Source organism: Passer montanus, unplaced genomic scaffold (assembly GCF_014805655.1).
Source record: "Passer montanus isolate IOZ18808 unplaced genomic scaffold, ASM1480565v1 scaffold18, whole genome shotgun sequence".
NCBI lineage: Eukaryota > Metazoa > Chordata > Aves > Passeriformes > Passeridae > Passer > Passer montanus.
The window spans coordinates 16,241,057-16,262,139 of NW_024365381.1; the positions used below are offsets into that span (position 1 = coordinate 16,241,057).

At 40.2% G+C, this 21,083-nt stretch overlaps 1 protein-coding gene across 1 annotated transcript; it reads right to left on the reverse strand.

Annotated features, from left to right (window-relative positions):
• Positions 1 to 682: 682 nt before the first annotated feature.
• On the reverse strand, positions 683 to 20,013 carry FBXO33 (F-box protein 33). Its single transcript, XM_039705408.1, has 4 exons — positions 19,216 to 20,013; positions 12,792 to 12,902; positions 6,649 to 7,334; positions 683 to 2,664 (listed from the first exon to the last, which is right to left on the reverse strand). Exons 1-4 carry the CDS (start codon positions 19,722 to 19,724, stop codon positions 2,393 to 2,395), a joined length of 1,578 nt encoding a protein of 525 aa, XP_039561342.1. The 5' UTR covers positions 19,725 to 20,013; the 3' UTR covers positions 683 to 2,392.
• Positions 20,014 to 21,083: the final 1,070 nt, after the last annotated feature.

Here is a 21,083-nt window from a genome sequence, read left to right on the forward strand (position 1 = left end):
AATCTGGAAGATCTAGGAAACAGCCTGAACAAGCAGTGCAATTTTCACACTTGGCAGCAGCTTGGGCTATGGTAACACGGAGTTCAGAAGCTCGAATAACGTCCGTGCTTGGCACGCACACACTGACCAGCCACTCTGACAAGCCTCACAGCACAGTCAGCCTCTGCAGGGCACAGCAGCTCTCCAACAGCTGAGCAGACATTTGCAGCTCTCATTCAGAAGGCACAGCTGTGTACTCTGAGTACGGATAAAATGTCAAACTGAAGCATTGCAGGTATTCATAATCTATTTAATAGTGGGACACCAAAGAAGTACTACACATTTTTCTTGAGCACATTAGATTTTGATTTAAGCAATTGCAATTGATGAAGTAGTTTCTCAAAAATAGTCTTCTATATTCTACAATCCACAGTTTACTGTATCAGTCTAATAGGTCATATAATGATATACTGTTTGTGCTAACTGGTCTGATCTTTAGCAAAGCATCCTTCCCATTCCTCCACCACCCCAAAAAATGTTGACAAAATTCAGCCAAATTTAAAAAAATTGTGTGACTTATTTTAGATTTTTCTGCTGACCTAAACACAATGGGAGCTACTAGTTATACACATCTTATGAACGATGTTGCATTTTAATTCTAAAAATCTTCATGCTGATAACAATAAAGTATTTTATACAGCGATCAATTTTTAATGCTTTATTCATTGATTAAAAGAATATAACATTTAACATAAACCATACAACATCAGTCATCAATTCAAACATTCAGCTGGTTTCCTTACATTTTCTGTCAGGAGTTTTTTTTTAATCTGATCACATTTATAAGATAAAATCTCACCACATCTGGCATATACACACACTGTGCCAGTGGATTCACTCTACTGATGTACATATAAAATCCGCATGGTATGTGCTCACTGGAGACAAAACAGCGCACACCTGTCAAAAGGTCATTTTAATATAAGATGGTAAAACCATTTGCAAAACACATATAAACTTTTTCCATAAATAGAATCATATCTGGACATCTGTTGCATAAATTGTGTTTTCCAAAGCTTACAATATAGCAGCCAGGTCTCAGCACTGCTGGGCACCCACGTTGGCCACTTACTTTATTATTGCAGACTGTCCTTTAAACATTAAATGCACAACATTCGTACCACTTAAAACTGGGGTCAGGTGGAAGTCTCACAGAGACCACGTCTGTACCGCGGTTGCCCTGAAACAGTTACATCGGCTTCTAAAGCCTCTCAGATATAACAAGATTTTAAAACATACTTCATGGAATGTTCTTCATGCATCATAGCAGCTCATACCTGTGATAGAACAAGCTTTGTATTTGTTTCCTTTCCTTCCTTTACATTCACTATTCACAGTGAAACAGGTGCATGTTTGTTAAGAGTTCTGAGGTTGCTGACTGAGCCACAGCACAGCTGTGTACCACAGGTCGAAATTCGACCTTATATATTACAATCTAGCAGTATCTGGCTGGCCAAAAGTTGGCCTGCCCCTGCCAGCATGTGGGCACTTCTTCGTTTTTAATCTATTCTTTGGCAGCTGACACAGGCGCTGACAGAGAAAATCCAGTGACTTGGTTGTTAGGGATTTCACGACTAATGTTTGTTTGCAGGTGTAGACCTTTGTACTGAAATCTTCACTGTTATGCGTTTACCTCACCGGAGCGCACATTTCTTGCTTTCTCCTTTTAAACTTTGGCCCAAAGCTAACTTTTAAGGAAGATGACAGAACATGAGAACAAACAAGGAGGAGTTTGCAAAGAATCCAAAAGACTACAGCTTTATGGAGTGGATCTGTAAGTGCAGGAACCTGAACCGCTAGTGTTTCACACCGCCGCTTAGCAGCTAGGGAAAGCCGGGAATGGAGTTAAGCCATGCTGCAGAATCCGCACGTGAAATCAAGCAAGGTAAGAGTCTTACAGTGAACAGCCCTGGATAGACTTCTCGTCCCTTAAGCCTATTAAGTAGCATGCTACTGGATTAAGCACACAATGACAGCACAGAGATCCACTGGGCTATGGATATGGGTATTAAAAACAGTTGGCTCCCGAGCACAGGACTCCAATATAATAGCAAAAGAATTCAAAATGCAGTTACTCAATTAAAGTTAGCCGGCAACCTCAGACAGCCTTTGGCTGTATCTTTGCAAGGTTTGGTAGACAAGTCCATTAACCGTGAAAACCCTAAACACTGCCACTTTCAGCTTCTAAACCAATACCCGACTACGTTCTTTGATCAAGAAGTAGAATACACATATATAATTCTATATAGCTAATACTGATTAAACACAGCACAAAAGGGGTTAATTCACACTACCAAAAAAACATAATAGGACCCTACTTGCATATGTAACCACAGGAATTGTAAATAAGGAGCTAAATGCCTTCACTGAAGCTTTGCATCTCTCTGTAAAAGTGACGGGTTGGCTCAGTGAAGACACTGAGCAGCTCTATGTCCATGACAGCGTGCCAAGGGCGACCCAATCCGAGAGATACTTGCTCAATGAAATTGTGTACTGGATCCACATCCTGGTCAGCCAGTTCTCCTTGGTCGAATTCAATGCTTTCTTCTGTGACTTCCAGTACTTTCAGGTCAGAGCCACGAAGACGAGCAATTGCTATAAGATTATGAGCCCAGACTGTGTAACCTAAGGGGAAAGAAAAACAAAGTTGTTCTGTCATTTTCCTACAAGGTATTTTCTTACTCTAGAACTTCATACCAGACCATCCCAGTATCTCTCCCAACTTATTCCATCATGTTCCATCTGGCAAAATTCCCCTAGGGCATGGTGGGGGCTTTCTGGTTTCAAGTGGTGAAGCTCCCATTTTACACTCTGAATAAGGAAGTATAAAAATATTTCAGATTTTATTAACCTTTTCTAGATCTTTTTCTCCTACTTGCAGAGCAGTGGACTACTGTAAGTTATATATAAAACTTCAAACCTCCTGTGATTTACTGTGTAATAAAATTAGACCAAAAAAAGTGAGTTATCAATTAACTGAATGCATAAAAGGAACGCTTTAAAACTCTGCTTACGCTAGAAAAAATATTTGCTTTCATTGCTTTAGAAACTACGTATTAAATAAGAACCAAGCCACCACCAAACAAACAAAAAGTCAGCATGCACACAAACTGGAAGCCTCTGCAACCTCTTCATGTCACCCCAGTGTGTGTTTTTATGTACATATTAGATATATATATATGTAAGAAACTACATGTATCTTGTTATTCTGTCTGAGATAAAATATAATTACAAAGCTTCCCTCTCTTGACACTATATATTAGCATTTCTCTTTAAAAACTCCTACTCCCCAGTCACCTGTAAGCTTTCTGTGGCCTGGCTAAGAGAAATGCAAAGTTCCTCCTATTCAGATGCAAACCACAGATGGGAACTTCCCTTTTGGGGAGCTCTGCCAAATCAGCCCTTCCACTGCAAAAGGCAAGGCTCATTTCTGCCACGATCATCATTCTTGCAGGTGCTAAGCTCCTTGGTGAGATGCCCAAGCAGATTCCAAGTAAAGCTGCAGTCTGCACAATATTTGAACTGGGAAAGCTAAAGTGCTGAGAAGTAAAAGCTAACTGTGGTTTGGTCCTCCAACAAAGCAGTTAACATGCTCTACATCATAACATATCAAAATAAAACAGATAGAGAATGAAGAAAAGATGTCAAAGTAATAAAGAAAATATATTTCTGTTCTATTTTATTTTACTTTTTTCTGTTGTGTCTCTGGAAGTATTTTGGTTAGGGTAGGTGTTCAACAAAGAAGTCTGCACATATCTGTAAGGCTCATTTCTGGCATATTAACCATTAGGCATTATGAATTCCCACAATCTTCATCTGCTGGATACTTCACCTCCAACACAACCGTCCACAGAAGATGAAGCTGTCTTAATTCAGGCACCTTAATTCAGTGTCCCTTCCTTAACAGGGACACTGAACTCAATGGAAAATTCCTCTCTGTATGATGACACACTCCTGTCAGGACATGGAGCTCACACCACCTTCCAGTTATCTTGACTATAAAGGAACTTACCAAAGAAATCTTTGAAAGCAAGTGCAAGAATAAAAGAAAAAAAATAGCCCTGCACACAAAACCCCTTTACCATCATTTGGACAGGTACATGGCTTTTGCTGTAACTTTTTATGGTGAGATCCTCTACAAACAACCATCTTATTCCCAACCTAATCTCATTTTAAATGAATTCTCCTTTCAAAAGCTCTGTCTGAAATTTCTTTGTAATCTCACAGCTGCCAAAAAGTCTCTGTCCAGCTAAGTATTCAGAGGTAACAGGAAATGATCGCTTCACTAGCGGTATCACTGAGCAACAAAATTACCATGAGCACACTGTAATTTATTCTTCCTTGCTAGTAAAAATTTTAACTTTAGTTTTGCTCATGGACAGAATAAAACTTCACCACAATGTTTATAACACAAAATCATAAAAATCCATGTGGAAGTATCCTTCCCTTAAGGAGGAATTAAAAATAAAAAAAGCCTTTGTTCTCACAGATGGACCATGCTTTTTATTCACAGTGCCAGATCATACCACTATGGTATCCTACTGTCTCCATCCCATCCCAAATGGTGACACACTCTTTACAACCCTTTCTTCGTTCTGCAAGAATGTATTTAGCATCTGCCTTCCTCTGCCTCCTGGATTTCCACCATTTCTTGGTGGCAAGACAATGACTTCCCACAGAAGACAATCTCAAGGCAGCCCATATAAAGTGTCCTTAGCATATATTTTGCCCTTCCTCTTTTGGTCAATGACAAGCGGCAACCAAAAGTAGATGGAAATAAAAGCTTTTTCAAAAGCAAACTAATACCAGAAGAGAAAACACACACACACACAAAAGCCTGAGAAGCACTGGAAGCTGAAGAATAACCACTTCGGGAGAGAGAAGAAGAAACCTGAGCACTTCAAGCGTATTACAGCACCTTGAACAAAACCACCTTCTTTTCCTGAAGGAAACTTCACAATATAATTATGACAATTGGAGCCAGAAAACATTACATGGTAAACCTCAGGGAATCCAAGCATGAGGCTAAGATGCTGTACTGGATATTTCTTCCTAAGTGTTCCATCTACAGGAACTGCTCTCCAAGAACGATGCTTGCAGTATAGTACTAGAAAGGTTATGTCCACAGCTTAGAAAAGTTCAGGAGGCATTTATAAGCAGCTCAGCTAGCTTCTGCTGAAAGGAGAGGGAAAATAAAGCTAAAGAATGTGAATTCTGATGTAACAGCAAGGTGATATTTGGCCATTTTCTCACACAGGCAGACACAGCATCTCTCCAAAGAAAGGTGGTGTAGCAACAACCATTTGCTAGACAGAAGCCTAAGTGACATTTGCTTTCCCAATACTCTGCACAGACTAAGAATTTCTACTGAATAGACACGTGCTGATATGAAATGATACTTACATTTGCTTATGTTCAGATGTTTCACTAGCTTTTAAAGTTAGATAATATATTAGAGGACTTTTCTGTAGCAGGAGAATAATTTAAGGTAACACAATTTTAATTTTTTTTAAAGGTCCTCAAACATGTATCCAAATTTTAGAAGAAACTGCTAAAAGCCACACCTAGACTGGTACAATAATGTACCAGCACCCAAAATCTGTCTCACCTGGAAACTATTAAGGAGAGGCAGCTCAATTGAGCATGCCTTCCCTGCCCCCAGCAATGATTTTTCAAGTAAAAGACCACGGGGAAAAAAAGACCAAATACAGCAGGACCTTCTGACTTCAACCAATGGAAATCTGAATGTCCACCTCCTGCTGCTGAAGGTCTCCTACCTTACTGAACAACTGGAGATTTACTCCCCCAGGCACTCTGATGAAACACATTTATTCTTATGCAACACAATAGCCACTGCTTAACTCCTTCATGCATCAGCAAACTTAGTCTTGGTAAGCTGATTCCAGCACAAATAAAAAAAACATTATTCTGCATTATTTCAGTTTCGGGTGCCTTAAAATGTGCCAGACTGCTGTAATTTCTACCACCAAGGTCTCTATTGATGACAGAGCTGAATAAATTCTAAGTTATTTGCTACTATAGGGCAAATAAATAAGTGGGATAAACCTAGCTCTGTTTTTATTCGTGGAACCAACGCACTCAAGTGAGGCAACACCCTCTACATATTTTTCAGCCTTCAACTGCTGGCAGTCTTACCAAATTGGTAACATATTTCTTCTTCTCAGCTTTGGGGCACTTAACCCACGTTATTTACAAACAGGAAGCAAAATCATCTAATCTTGCCAGCACATGAGCTCACAGAAAAACAGCCATTGTTTTCAGTTCACATACACATAACCAGTCACTTAATGCAACTTGCACAGTGCAGACCACTGGCAGGATAAGCTTCCTGGAATGCTCACTTCTTAAGTTATCCTCATTTCTGTAAGGAGTTTAAGAAAATCCTATGTGACTTCTCAACAGAAGTTAGTAAGACACAAGCAGGTTTAAAACTCATATACAATAAACACCTTCAACAACAGCACGTATAGCAACAGTGCAGTAGTCTTTTGTACACCATGCCACTAAAACACACACTATGATTAGAAAGGCTGAAGGCTTGTAAGCATGTAGAAGTCACAGACTATGTCCATGCAATGTGTTACCTACCATGAACAGCTAGGAGAGACAGTCTTGTGCACCTCCAGGCTAATAAGACAAGTGGATCTTCATTCCGGTTGTCACTGAGATCTGGGAAGGCAGACATATCTATCACATCATTCATTAGTATAAAATGAGTGAGGAACTTGTCATACTGCCTGGATATGAGATCAACAACAGCTCCTGAAACACAAGTGACATAGCTGTCAAAGTGAATCCTCTCTAGGGGGATACTGGGCTTAAGAATCCTTAACATATCATCACTCTTGACATCAAAAGCCATTATATAGACCCGAAGATTAGTGCTGTTGCGAGTCAGCGCCTGCCAATTCTCATCTTTTGGCATATTGTCCAATGACTTGTGCATTATGGAAACACTGTGGACCAGGAGAGACAGTCGATGCAAAGGCACATGGTTGCTGTCAGCCAGGACTCTTGCCATTTCAGCTGTAAAATCACAGAAATCCAAAGCGAGCGAACGCAGATTCACAAAGCGCTCCAATTCAACCGCAGTGATAAGAGTGGTATTACCAGGGATGTGGTTGTCCAGTAAGCTCAGATGTTCCATGGTGTTGGCTATGGGGTTTGATAAGGAGGACAATGATGTGGGAGTTACTATTTGCAGCATTAACCCACAAGACAGCCATTTCAATTGCCTGCTATTGCCTAATATCTCTTCAAACAGCTGTTGGATTCTGTAAGTAAACAAAACAGACAATGATCCTATTAAACATGGTTTACTCTTACCAACTGCATACCATTCAACTTTTTATTCAGTAATTACTCTTCCTTCATTTATAGCCTTATTCTGCAGGAAGATGCTATTATTATAGTTCAAATGAACTGCAACCAGACTGCAGACCTCCCAGAGCATTTTAGCATCCGCTGCACTTAAAAGGTTAAAATTGTAAACTAAATTAAATATGTACTTTGTCTTTCAAAAACGGTGACACACTATGAACCTCCACTTCATGTATTTTCCAGCATGTATTTAACACCCTCCCACATACATTTTAAGGTTATGGAAATAAGAAAACCTGTAATGCTTTTCAAATGCAGCTCTTGTTTTTAAAAACAGCTTTTTGTATTTTCTAATTTCTTCAGAACTGCAGATTTATATGGAAAAAAAATTTCATTTTTGAAATGTGACAGAAACACCATGAAAGGTGACAGAAACTTAATTTTGAGAGTAAGTTAGAATGATGTGAAATTACCTGCTTTATTTGTTCATTAAAGGGTAAAGAACAAACATACAAGAAGATTCTATCAATAATTCCAAACGTCCAACTAACTGGATTTTCAAAAGCCAACAGGTTCATGTTTTACCAAAACAACCTGGACCCAGTAACATTTCAATCTCAAATTATCAGTGCCAGGTTATTATGAACTTATTCTGATGCACTCAACCTCTCCTACCCCTTTTTTTAAAGTGAATAGATGTTCTTTAGGTTAAGATAGTTTGTTCAACAGGGCAACAGAAGTATTTTAAATTTTCAATATTAAATTCAAATTGTACAGTCACATTCTAAAAACTTTCTCCATATAAGTATTTTTCAAGTCTTCATTCCAAAGCTGTAAAGGCCCAGAAGAGTAACTCCTGCCCAAATGACAGGTGTTCTTTTAGCATATTAGACACATGTGTAGGTTAAGTATTTGATCTCAAGCCCTGGTCAGCATTACGAAGAAGCAGTTGAGCCAGGCCATGACATCAAGAAATAAGATCCATTAAAAAACCAGAATTTTTTGTTCCCCAAATCAGGTAATGGTTTTGCATAGAATACTTCTTCTTTTATGAGGATCTGTGTAGTTTATACATCTAAGCAAAAAATAATTTAAAATTTTATTCTCATCCACATAATTTTAATAGAGGTAATGTCCAGGCTAAAATTAAAGGTTTAGGCCAGTATCCTGACTGACAACAGAGAAACACTGTTGAGGTGTTTCTTAAGGTGACAGAACAGGGAAAGCACATAGGGATATTTATCAAATATCTCTCTAGTTTCCAAAACTTTGTAACTCAGCTCTGAGCAGAGGCAGCACCTCTCAGAGACTTCACTTCTACAAATTCATCCAGGCTCCTCCCTTAGCAGAGTAAGTGTTTAGCAACCATAACACCCAATAATAAAGAACTTTGCAGTGTGATTATCTCCTCTTCTTGCTTCCTCTCAACCTGTCACCTACTACCTCTGATGCCCCATAACCCTGCTGTTGTAATAAAGTTGAAAGATCAGTCCTCACTCATCCTCTCTCTTGGCAAATCCTTATTCATCCCCTCCCTTGCCTACAAAGGTACTAGGTTTGCAAGGCCTCACTTCACCCAAATGGAAAAGCTGGTGTGGTTATTGCATTTATTTTACACCTCAGTTCCCAAGGTTTTACCTAGGATAGTCATCAGGTAAAAAGACTTCAATATTTCCAGATTTCTCCAAATATTTTATTTAAAATTGAGGACTCACAAGTGTGACACAAATGAAACAGTTTTAAACAATAGGTATAACCCACAGACAGTACAGTTTTTCTATTTTATTCCTAGATTCATTTAGAGTTAAGAAGAACCTTATTTGATCCTGGCAATGTTTATTTCATAATTTTCTTGCCAATGCTTAAATTGAAGGCAGATTATCTCACAATCCCCCAAAGAAAAAGATTCTACCACAGCAATCTCAAATTTCAAATTTCTTCCAAAGACTCTTCCCTGCCCCCATACACATCTACAAAAGGTGCTGTAATGGTTCAGCAGTGGTAGAATTTATTTTGTAATAGCCCAGGTAATCAATCTTAATAGTGGTTTTAATATTTTACAGAACTGTTAAAGACAAATTAATTTTGAGGTGTTCAGTAGAATACTACCATCTATATACCTCACTGCACTAAAAATCTCTTTAAATTGGGGTTCTCATACACTTAAAAAAATCTGAGTTTAGAAAAATACTGTTTCAGTGCCTACAAAATTTAATAAAAAGAAATATGACACAGAACTTTGCAGCTCTAGGGTAGCTTTTATCTCCAGTGGGAAGTGCAGTAAAAAGTTTTTAAAAGAGAGAATGATTTAATGCAATCAACTTTTTATTACAAGCATCAAAGTATTTACACAAGTATGAAGATTTGTACTGCTAGTCTAATGACCTGTAGGTCCTAAGAAAACTTTTTCCAGTTTTTAGTCAGAGATCAAACATGTCAACAGAGAACATTTAACAGCAATAATTTCTGAATTGATTTTAATACCTGCTTTTTAAAAAGGCCAGACAGAAAACACTATATAAGATAGAAATAATTAATTTTAACATATTTCAAATAATTTTTTAAACAGGCTAGCAGGTTTGTTTTTTTCCTCCCCTGCAAATCATTATGCACATTCTATTTTTCATAAACAGATTGCATCTAACTGGAGTTTGCAAAAATAGTCTGAACTGCATTCTAAAAAATAGACACACGAATTCTTGGAAATTAACACCTACTTTATTACCATATTAATTTTACCTCAACTGCCCAGCAGGTACTGCAACATTTATGCTAACTTAACACAATTACTTCAAAGGTTACGTATAAAACTGAAATTTGAGCATATAACAGAAACTACAAGCAGAACTCACTCAGCACATGCCAAAAAGCAATGCAGCCTCCTAATGTCTCAACAAGTGTCATCAGCCCCCTCTGCTCCCTGCAGGCAGCAATTATGGGATGGTCACCATGGACCTGTAACCTACAAATTATTATACTGAAACAAATTACTTAAAAAATAACTTTTTTAACTGTACTTTCACAACTGATGCCCCAAATGGTCTTTTCATCCAGAGGACAGACCCAAGCCTGACTAAACAGGCACTGTTAGTGTTTAAGCTCCCAAACCAGTCCTAACCAGGACTGAAGCACATCCATGACCCTGGACAGGAAGCAAACAGATTACTAAGGTCCATATGGAGGCCATTTGTTTAATTAAATACTATCAATCAAAATACTTTGTTTAATAACAGAGGCTAAACTGGTTCTTTTGGAAACCAAACTATCTGAACCACACGGATCAATCATGAGAAGCAGATTTCAGAAAGCCACAATTTTAGACAACTACCCTTTACTCAATTAAAGACAAATTAACTGTTTACAATGAGCATCCCAACACTAAGAAAGAGTTGTAAAGAGAATTTTAGAAAGTAACCATGGACACACATGCTGTACAGAAAAGGAATAAGCATCACAAACCCATGCAGACGTGTATTTTTATAAATATGCTCCAAAGCTTCTTCTGCCTTAGGACAACTCCTAGCCTTAAACCTGAGGAAACATCCTAATGGTTCTGTAGTAGCTGAGATTCCACCTACAGTCTGTTACACCCAGCTCAAAGTCAGATTTCAGGAATCATGACTTTTTTTCCCTGACTGCTTTAACTGCAGGAAGTTTCTGAAACATCTAGTAAGGTTCCTCACCATACAGGTTCCAAAAATCCTCAATTACCAGTAACACTGTCTCCAAATGTTGCTTACACCTTTCAGTGTTAGTTATCAGCATCCACGTTTTGCAACTTACTGATGCAAACCCCAAGGGAAAATACAAGGTTAAGAAGCCAAAAAGATTTACTTTCTGAACTAAGTCTGCTACTAGTTCTCAAACTTCAGACAACTGAATAAAACACTGCCAGCTTTCCTTTAAACAAGGACTAGCAGGTCCCAAATACATTGTTCTATTCTAGAAAAAAAAACAAAAACAAACAACCTACCAACAATAAACCCCCTCCAAAACCCAAGAAATAAAACAAAAAAAAAAAAATCCCCACAAAAAAAAATAAACCCCCTCCAAAAAAAAGAAATAAAACAAAAAAAAAACATCCCCACAAAAAAAAAAACAACCAAACAAAAAACTCACAACAAGAAACAAACACAAAAACCCAACACCAAAATTAACTAAACTAAAAAGATGTAGCATTTATTTGTTCATTCCAAAATGTGCAAAGGTTAATATTCATCTAAAAGATGAACAAGTTAGATAATCAGTTTTGAATGGTTTGTGGCTCCAAAATGTGAATACTTGCTTGAAGAAACGTTTGCCCATGCACTCAGCTAAGTAAACATCTAGTGAGATGGCTCCCTTCAAGCCCCTTTGCAAAGATTTGATTATGTATTTTCACAAAGGGTATCAAATAAAGGAGCTTTTACCAAATGAGCCTTTTACCTGCACACAGCACTACAGTACATATGTTGGACAGAACCACAAATTGCTCCAAGTTCTGCATTGGAAACATAACAGATGACAAAGACACAGTATGTGACTCACAGCTCTATTTGCACTGGTTTACAAATTTAGGTCAGGACCCAACATTCAGTTTGATGACTGCGTTCACATACATACATTAATCTGATAATATGCCTACACTGGCTCTAAAAATCACTCAAAACAAAAAATAGTGAAGACCTAGAGTGGCTGTACTTATTCTATGCCAAGCTACTGAGTGAAAGATGTTTAGATTGATACAAAATTGTAGCATTCAGGTTTTATTGTACTCTAGCTAACTTTTCCAAAGAAGAACAAATAACTGTTCAGATTATAAACATTCAAGGACTGTCCTGTAATGTAATAATGGCAGACTAAAATACCCCTCTGAACTACACAAGCACATTGAGAGCTGTGATCTTTCCAGAATTCTGCAAATACATAACCCAGTTTTCAGATGCAATTTTAAATAAGTTGCAGCAGTTCTGTGTTTCAACAGTTTCTCTGTTTCTCTCTCAAGTTTCAAGCAAACTTGAAAAAGAATATCTACACAAATATGTTTTCAACTCTTGTGAAATACAACAGATTACTTCCTTTTCCAATTTTTTTATGTACAGCAATAGTAAGAGGTGCTGGTAATAGCTCCTCACCCTTCCTCCCCTCTTGTGGCATTAACATAATATTGTTTCTAGAACACAATGAAAAGAAAAAAGGATTCTCACCCTACTGAGAACAGAAGAAAAAAAACCCAACAAAAATACAACAGCCACAATACCAGACTACTTCATGTAAGTAGCAGGAACAAGAATTTAGATTTTCACCCTGTTAAAAAACTCAAAGATTCTCAGTCACGTTTCTCAGGAATTTCTGTGTTCTGTCATCTATTTCTTTTATTATTTTCATTATTATTATTATCCTATTTTTGACAATTTACAAATATAACTTACTGCTTAATCTTCTTGCCATCAGGGTCAACCTTTCCAAGGTAGGTATTTGATATAGTTCCATGTTGCTGCAGAATGCTTATATCCCCAAAGAGACTTAACTTCTGGAGGTTCCTAGGAAACAACAAAATGAAAAGGAATCTGTACACAAAACTAAAATGGTGTAGGAAAGCATTCTGGGTAAGACAAATGCAGGCAATAAACCCCACTACTACACAGAACACACAGCCTGTGTTGGGAAACTTACTGTTCTGGAATGCAGGCACATATGGAACTACAGAAAATGAGACTGAAGTATAAAGGGGAAGAGGATACACAAACTGCTGAAACCAGCTGTAAGGGCAAATACTGCTTTTCAGTCTGCACAGGAGTATTTTCAGCAAGCCTGCAGCACCACAAAGAAAACTTAGGAGTCGTTTCATACAATTTTTAATCCTTGTAAAATGTGTGTTAAGTGTCACAATGAAAACATCAAATACTTATTCCTTTCAACATTTAACACTGCATTTAATGCCCAAGTAGAACACAGCCACTAACAACCCTGCCTGAGCACTTGCATCAGCTGGATTATAAATGGGAGTCCAAACCTGCCTCAATCATCACAAACCTCAGATAGGAAAAGCAAAAGCTCTCCACACCCTAATCAGTGTCTAATTTCTGTTACAGTAAAGTAGGAGAATATTTTCTAATATTCCCCATCAGTAAGGGACAGTGGTCCACCACAACGTATGATTTTAACTTTTAGAAAGGATACCTAAAAAGAAGTGAAAGAACTTCTGAGTTGATGCTGAACATGACACAGTGCACTAGACTAGTTCAGTTTTCTGACTTGCATCTTTTCTATTCCTAAAACAGATCAAGAAAGAGGTATGCAAATGACTGCAGTTTTAAAGTAGCTGTGTAGCATTGACTATAAAGATTATAATTTTTGTAGCTAAGTTTTGGGTTAACATTTCTTTTGTTTATATAGGCTATAAATTAGATTTACTTCTAACATGCAAGGGCTAGTCTGCAATTGATAATTAACAAGCCAGAAACTCCAGTTTCACCACAAATGGACACATAAATTAAATTAATCCTAAACAGTAGATGCCAATTAACCTGTAGCTCGCAATTACATGAGTTACCATAAATCCTTATTTCTTCTGGCTCACAAAGCATATACTAGTATTTCAAATCAGCCTTGAGGAAAATGCAATATGACTACCATGCTCAAAGCACAGGGAAGCCCTGGTACAGTTCACTACCTGCACAGTACAACCCGATATTCTACCAAGAGAAGACGGGGGCAAAAAAGCATTAAGTAGGCAAGTTTTACATTTTTTAGTAGGTATGAGTTGCAGTCTATAATTGTTATCGATCATAAATCATATTTTACCTGTTTTCAAGTTCCTGCATTCAAAAAAAGCACACTGATTGCCTGAAATCTATCCACTGTTGCACCTGCTACTTTTTTTGCTATAGGAGAACAACAACTTAAAAGCAGGATCCACAAGCTTCATATAAAGTCTGACAAATACTGGAGTCAAATACCTAGAATTTACAACTGTGTCTGAAATTCCAAACATTTAATATTTCACATTTTAAATACAGGCCAAATGTACTGATGAAACACTAAAATAAACTGAGCCTTAAAATATTATCAATATTATACAAATCTCACTAAGACATTGCCTGACCATACTAAAGAATAAGTTTGTCAGGGAACCTAAAACACTGGCACACCCAACTTGAAAGTATTTTGGGCTCTTTTTTCCTCAGAAGCTGTAAGAGATAGTCTGGTATGACAGGGAAGTAGCAGAAACCTCCACCAGATGTAAAAAGTAGTGTTCACAGCCAATGCTAGAAGTAACCTTTATCTTTTGATCTTGGTGACTTATTTATGAGAGTCAAGAGCCAAAATGCAGTCTCAAGAACAGCTGTGAATCACCTCCATACTGACATCAAGCAGAGTCAGTTTGTGCCACTCACACTGCCAGCCAATGCCACAGTAGGATGTGGGCAGGTGTTAAGAGGACCACCAAAGCACAGCACACATCAGAACATTAATTACTAGCACCCCCATATTTTTACTTCATCTTTTTGACTGCCATTTCATGCAGTACAGAGACAAATGGAAAAGTTCTCTGCCTGTAAACTTCACCAATGACAATATCCAATTCTTTTTCCATTCACAGCACAGTTATTACCATCAACAAGTCTGATCACAGTTCAACACAATGTTAGATTTTTGCTACTATTTGCAGTTTTATATAACTCCACGACATTCAGCTCACTGCCCATCTTCATTTCAGAGAGTCTATAAAGTGATTGCTATTTAAATAAAATTATTTAAAAGTTACTTATCTTTTGCTAAAAGTCATAATGACATCTTAATCCCGTGTAGTATCCATACATACAGCTGGGGGAAAACCTGTGTTTTGGAAGGATTTCTAAAACATTTCTTTTCCACTAGCTCAAATAGCACACTAGAAATAATAAGCTTTTTACTAGGCTCCATCTTCAGTTTTGGTCAGTCTTTTTTAATACCCAATTTAAAAAAAGCACAAAATGTCCTTGCTTACATTCAAGGCGAACAAAGTGGCAAGGCACATATTGTATTACTACACTAGTTTCTGCCAGTTTCAGCTGCCTCTTTAGACCAACAGAAAACAGTCATTAGAAAACATCAAAACCAGATGCAGCCTACTGCTTTGAGCAATCCACCAATTTTTGGTAACTCCAAGAGATACCATACTTCAGCAAGATACCACAGTCTTATAGTAATCTGCATTTTTGTTTCCATAGCAAAGATCAAACAAGGCTCACAAGAGGAAAAGAGGGGTGTGTCACTACCTTCCTATCTTCCTTTGGAAGCAAGGAAGGAGGAGTAGAGGAGAGAATACTTTGGTATCTTAGAGTTACCTAAAAGAACAGGATTTTCCTACTGAATGATCACAAGGTGCTTATTAGCTGTTGTATGCATGTAAGTGCAAACAGAAAGTTTGTCACACTCCCACCCTGCCTTCTAGAAGTCAGTTTTGAAAGATCAGTTCAAGAAGGTGCAGATCATAAGGATTTAAGAAACATCATGCCCACACACACCCTTTTTCTCAGTAGTAAGTAGAACATCAGCTTTTAAACATTTATAAGCTTTGTTATTTTGCTATATTTGCTATCATAAACATAAAAGCTTATGGAAAAGTTACAGATCACTATAAACGCTACTTTATTACCTTTTCATTAAATAAATGATAGATTCTTAGAGCTCATCAAGGTCCCAGTCCTATTACTCTATATGCTGCCACCCACAAAACAACTTGAGCTTTGCTTCAAATATGAGACAGACCTTGAACATACCTTTTTGGATGGCTGGCAGCAGGAATATTTGTCAAAAAAATTTTAGTTGTTTTTAAAACAAGTTGCAGACAAGTTGTGATTTCCTTAATTCCATCAGACCTAGCAAAGGTCACTCCAGAAAATATTTTCCTACAGACTTAATACACAGATTTGCTTAGAAACTAGCAATTTTATGTTGTACAAAAAATGCTCTTCGTAGTAAAACCATACATCATTCTCCTTTAGCCAAGAGCACATTTAGAAATTTCATTACTTTTAGTAATTACTTTTCTTAGGTCCTGCAGTATTGTAAATCCTCAAGGAAATCTGTAGCCATTTAAAACACACGAGTTTTCTTGCAAGGAGGAAGGCTGCTACTGCATTGCTTAATAATAAATTTAAAACCCCAGAACAACATTACACAGTTAAGAAACAGCCTCACAAAGGCAGATTTCTTCCTTTTCAGTTCTGAAGTGTAAAATGGAACATTTTTTGAACTTATCTGCCAAAAAGCTATCATAAGGACTGACAGGACTTATGAAAGACTGTCCTGTTCTAAACTTAATTCCAAAAGGAATGCATTTACAGCAATTCAGCCACTGAAGAAGCTAAAAATTTCCATTTACATTATTTTGGAAATTACAATTGCTATCTTGTGTACAGTGAAATACAGTGAAAACAAGAAGGCATTATTAATAGTTCTTCAGTTACAGATAAATAAAGAGAAGCAGAAAAATTAATTATGGACTGCAGTCTCTCCTTAGACAAAACTAATTATCAGGCAGGTGACAAGGTCTCTGGTTTAGATATTAGGTGGTCACAGTAAGACTAAGCAGCAATTTGGCATATGTCCTCACCTCTTCTCAATCTCAAAAATCTACTTAAAGAACTAAAACCCAGTGTTCTACCTGAGAACTAATAATTTATGGATAGTTACTTTGCAAGGAAAAAAAAAACCCTCAAACACCAAAATAAACTAAACACCTAGTCTGTTCAAGGGAAAAAAATGAATCTATTCTGAAAATAAAACTGAAAAAGGTCGAGTATTTAATGTAAATTATGCCACTCTTCCCCCAATTTTTTTAATGGCCATTAAAAAAACCTGCTGTAATAATCAGGTACCCTGTGTTCCCTAGTCATGCATCATTCATTTCAAGCCAAAAGAGCAGCATATAAATGATTTAGAAACAGCAAGAAAGTATGGCAATGCAAAATCCTAACAAAGTTGGCAACTTTTCTTTCCTGTTTTACCACCAAAATTATAGTAATCTACCAGAGAACAGGCACTGGAGAAACAACTACTTCTGCACAGTGTTCTACTGCAGTCCAGAGTCCCACTGTGCATACAGAATCTGTAAAATGAAATTCAGAAAGCAAGTATCCTTACACAGATTTCAGATAAGGACATGGAGAATTTTTCAAAAGAAAAAGTGTATCAAAAGCCTTCTCACATTGCAGATAATTTTGACAGCCTCGTACTTTGGTGAGGAAAAAAAGAAACAATTTCGTTTTCTAACAACACCCCCGTGCAACAGCTCCTATAGATACTACTTATTTTAAAATTCCAAGCCCATGTCATGATATCTGTCTCGATCACACAATCACTTCAACATTTTTCCTCTTATAAATACTATAGCTGGATTTCCAGGAGATTCAACAGTTAAGTGAAAGCTCCTGAAACGCAAGAGAAGACCAATCAAGACAGACGATCACGATTCACACACCAAAGATTCACAGGGCAAGAAATAAATTAAGATAAAGGTGAGCTGGACTAACGAGCTGTTTTCTGAAGGGAGGTCTGTAACTCTCAGGCATCGCAGCTGCACCACAGGAAGTACCTGCTGGGGGCAACAGAGCAGAGGAACTGAAAGTGAGACTTCACACACCACATTTGCATTCGTTTCTAACCAACGAGGAATCGCATTTAAAGTTCTCTTGCTACAATTCAAAATAAAGACACAAGGAAGGCCTCAAGCTACTCTCTCATACCTCTGGAATCAAAGGGGGCAGTAACAAGACCATGACTCAGTTGCAGACAGTTTTCTAAAGGCCATCCACAATGTTTAATTCATCCCAAAGATGCCCTGAAACACTCGCAGCTTTTTTTTCTTCCCTTGATAGGTGAAGCTATATGTGCACAGAAAGGAAATAAGATTAACTATTTCCTATCCTAAAACCTACAAAGCTTTCCACACTCATCATAACCTAACTGCAATATCCTTGTTTTCCTGTCTTACTTGCTGACTAGAGGCCATATAATCTGATTATTATCTTATTATTTTTATCACACCCCCACACAGTGAAGAGAATGCAAGTATTTTTGTCTTAAAGACCTCAAAGCTGAGGAAATTATCTAACCTGCCAAAGTAAGCGTGTGAAAAACACATCTTAAATACAAACCACAGGAAAATATTTCTATCATTTAAATTCAGTTAGGCCAAGAAAGTCCTATGCGTGAACATTTTTTTCAATAAACAAAAGAACATGAAAACCCCTCAAACCTCAGATAAGCAGGTAAGACGAGAGGTGGCATGAAAGCTCAGCTTTTCTACAGCGGAAAACCTCATTGCTGGTAAGGTGAAGGTATTTTATTGGGGTAGTAATTCAGCGCGCCAGAGCTGCAATTTTAACTCCCCCTTACTAGTTTCTCACGACATACTTTTTTGCTACACAAGGCTTATTTTAAGTGAGACAGCTGTCTTGTTATGCAGTAAATTCACACTCCTGGCTCTCACTTTCTCCGTTCGAGCTGCATTCCCCGCTTCCATCCAAAAGACGAAGAACTTTTTATTACCGCAGCTGTATTTGTTTTGCGTATCGACCAGCCGCTCGCCAACTGCACGTCTGAGCGTTTATATTCCTCCTCAAGCTACACCACATGATGAAAATCTGGTAGTGTGAAGCGGCGCATCCCCGTTTCTGCCCAACTCACGGACTGTCTCACACGCTCACGGAGCGGCTCCGAGCGCAGCCCAGCACGAACCGGCCGCCGCCGGCCCGGGCGTTGTTTCCGCCCGCAGAACCCGGCGGGACGGCCGGACCGGGCCCGCGCGGCTCGGGGGCTCCGTGTGCCCCACGCCCGGCACCGCCGCCGCTCCCCCGCCGGTACCTGTTGTTGCGGACGCTGCTCAGGACGCACAGCACCAGCTCCAGGTAAGTCCTCAGCAGGTCGAGCCAGCGCGGGCTCAGCGGCGGCGGCGCCTCCGCGTCCCCGGCCACCGCGGCGCCCTCGCCCGCCGCCGCCCCGCCGCCGCCGGTGGGGTAGTTGTCGGCGGCGAACTGTACGCGGAGCTCACGGACGAACCAGCCGCACTTGCGCATGAGGAACTCGAGGCGCGGGCGCTCGGCGGGCGAGACGCGGAGGCTGAGGCGGAGGCGCGGCCAGAGCGCCGGGTAGAAGAGGCACTCCCGCCAGTGCGAGCAGGCGGCCGAGGCCCGCAGCCGGTCGGGGGCCGCCAGGAAGGAGAAAATGTGGACCACCAGCTCGCTGGGCAGGGAGCCGGCGCCCACCGCCTCCCCGCACACCGACATCCCTGGCGCCGGCCCCAGCCCCGCGGCGGCGGCCCCGGGCGGCGGCCCCGGCCTGGCCTGCGGCTCCTGCGACACAAACAACAACATCAATGACACGGCGCGGGGGGGCGGGCGCCGGCCGGGACGCGCCTGCTGCCGGGACGCACCACCCGCGCCGCCGCCGGGGGGGGAGGCGAGGGGGCGGAGCGGCCGCTACCACTGCCCGGCACGGCGGGGAGACGCGGTCCGGAGCACCGAGCCCTGAGGGCAGCGTGTGAAGGAAGACACGGCCGGCGCCGCGCTCTGTTTCTGCGCGGAGGCCGGAGCGGCCGCGGCGGAGGGAGGAGCGTTCACCCCGCGGGGAAAATGGAACGTGCCGGCGGTGGACGGGGAGGCGGGGCCGGCGCGCCCGCCCCGCGGGGGACGTTGGCCGTTCCGCCCGTGCCGGCGGCGCGGCCCCCCCGCTGCGGGCCCCGCGGTGCCGGGGGGCAGGCGCGGGACGGCCCCCGGCGGGCGCTCCCGGTGTTTGGGAAAACTTGGGAACGGTGTCTGGTGATGTCTGGTGGCGGCGCCGCCGAGGCCCGTATGGGACCGCACGTACGCCTTTGAGGCAGCAAAATTACCTCAGCAGCATTGCTGCCGCTGCCGCGGGAAACGCGCTGACTGCGCAGGAAAGGTGGAGCGCGCAGAGTCCGACATGTGACAGAACCCCAGGGTGCGAGCCTGGGGGATGCAGGAGAAAATGCTCCAAATCTTACTAATATCAGTTTCTTACATCTTTTATAACAGCCGTGCCAACATCCGCTGTAGGTGTGTAAGGGGGACTTCTGTGCATACAGAGTTTTGAGAGAATTTAAAAGCCTGTTACATGCTGATGCTGTAAAGGCTGAACAACAAAGTGCTGATAACTGCATACATTTTTATAATTAGAAAACAATTTATCGAAAGAGAATTGAGTACTGCCCGTATCTTGGAATAATGGACACAGATTCTATAACAACTTTATATCTGAGTGTGCAGAAATGTACAAAAAAATAATAAAACATGTACTAATAGAAATGAAGTCTAGACTCCTCTGTATATGGAGTAGGCACACATTATTTATTAGTTCATTAGCAATCAAATATAAACCAGTTCTCTCCCTTTACTCCATGACTAGCTGTTTTTGCTGTCTCACAGCAGGGGTGAAAAAACAGCATCACTTATCTTTTCTTGAACCTGGTCCTGGGGGAAATGTGTCTTCCATTTCCCCTTGACTGCAGAAAAGGAGCCTGTAGAGGCAGAGGTTGCTATGAAAGTAAGACTATAGGAAATTCCCAGCCAGTTCTCTCATCGGGGACCTGTGCTGCTTCACACACCTGCACAAGTGATTTGAACCAGCATAAACAACTCAGGTAAGCGCTGTGCTACTCCCCCTGTGGATTCCACCAAAATTCCCCAGGCAGTCAAGATGCAAGTTCTGAAGCA

Excerpts from the sequence above, each read along its gene's own strand:
- FBXO33 (XM_039705408.1), bottom strand. The coding sequence starts at position 19,724 with ATGTTGTTGTTTGTGTCGCAGGAGCCGCAGGCCAGGCCGGGGCCGCCG. Across the intron at positions 12,903-19,215 it reads AGCAGCGTCCGCAACAACAG|GAACCTCCAGAAGTTAAGTC; the intron begins GTACCGGCGGGG and ends GTTGTTTCCTAG. Across the intron at positions 2,665-6,648 it reads GTCTCTCCTAGCTGTTCATG|GTTACACAGTCTGGGCTCAT; the intron begins GTAGGTAACACA and ends CTTTCCCCTTAG.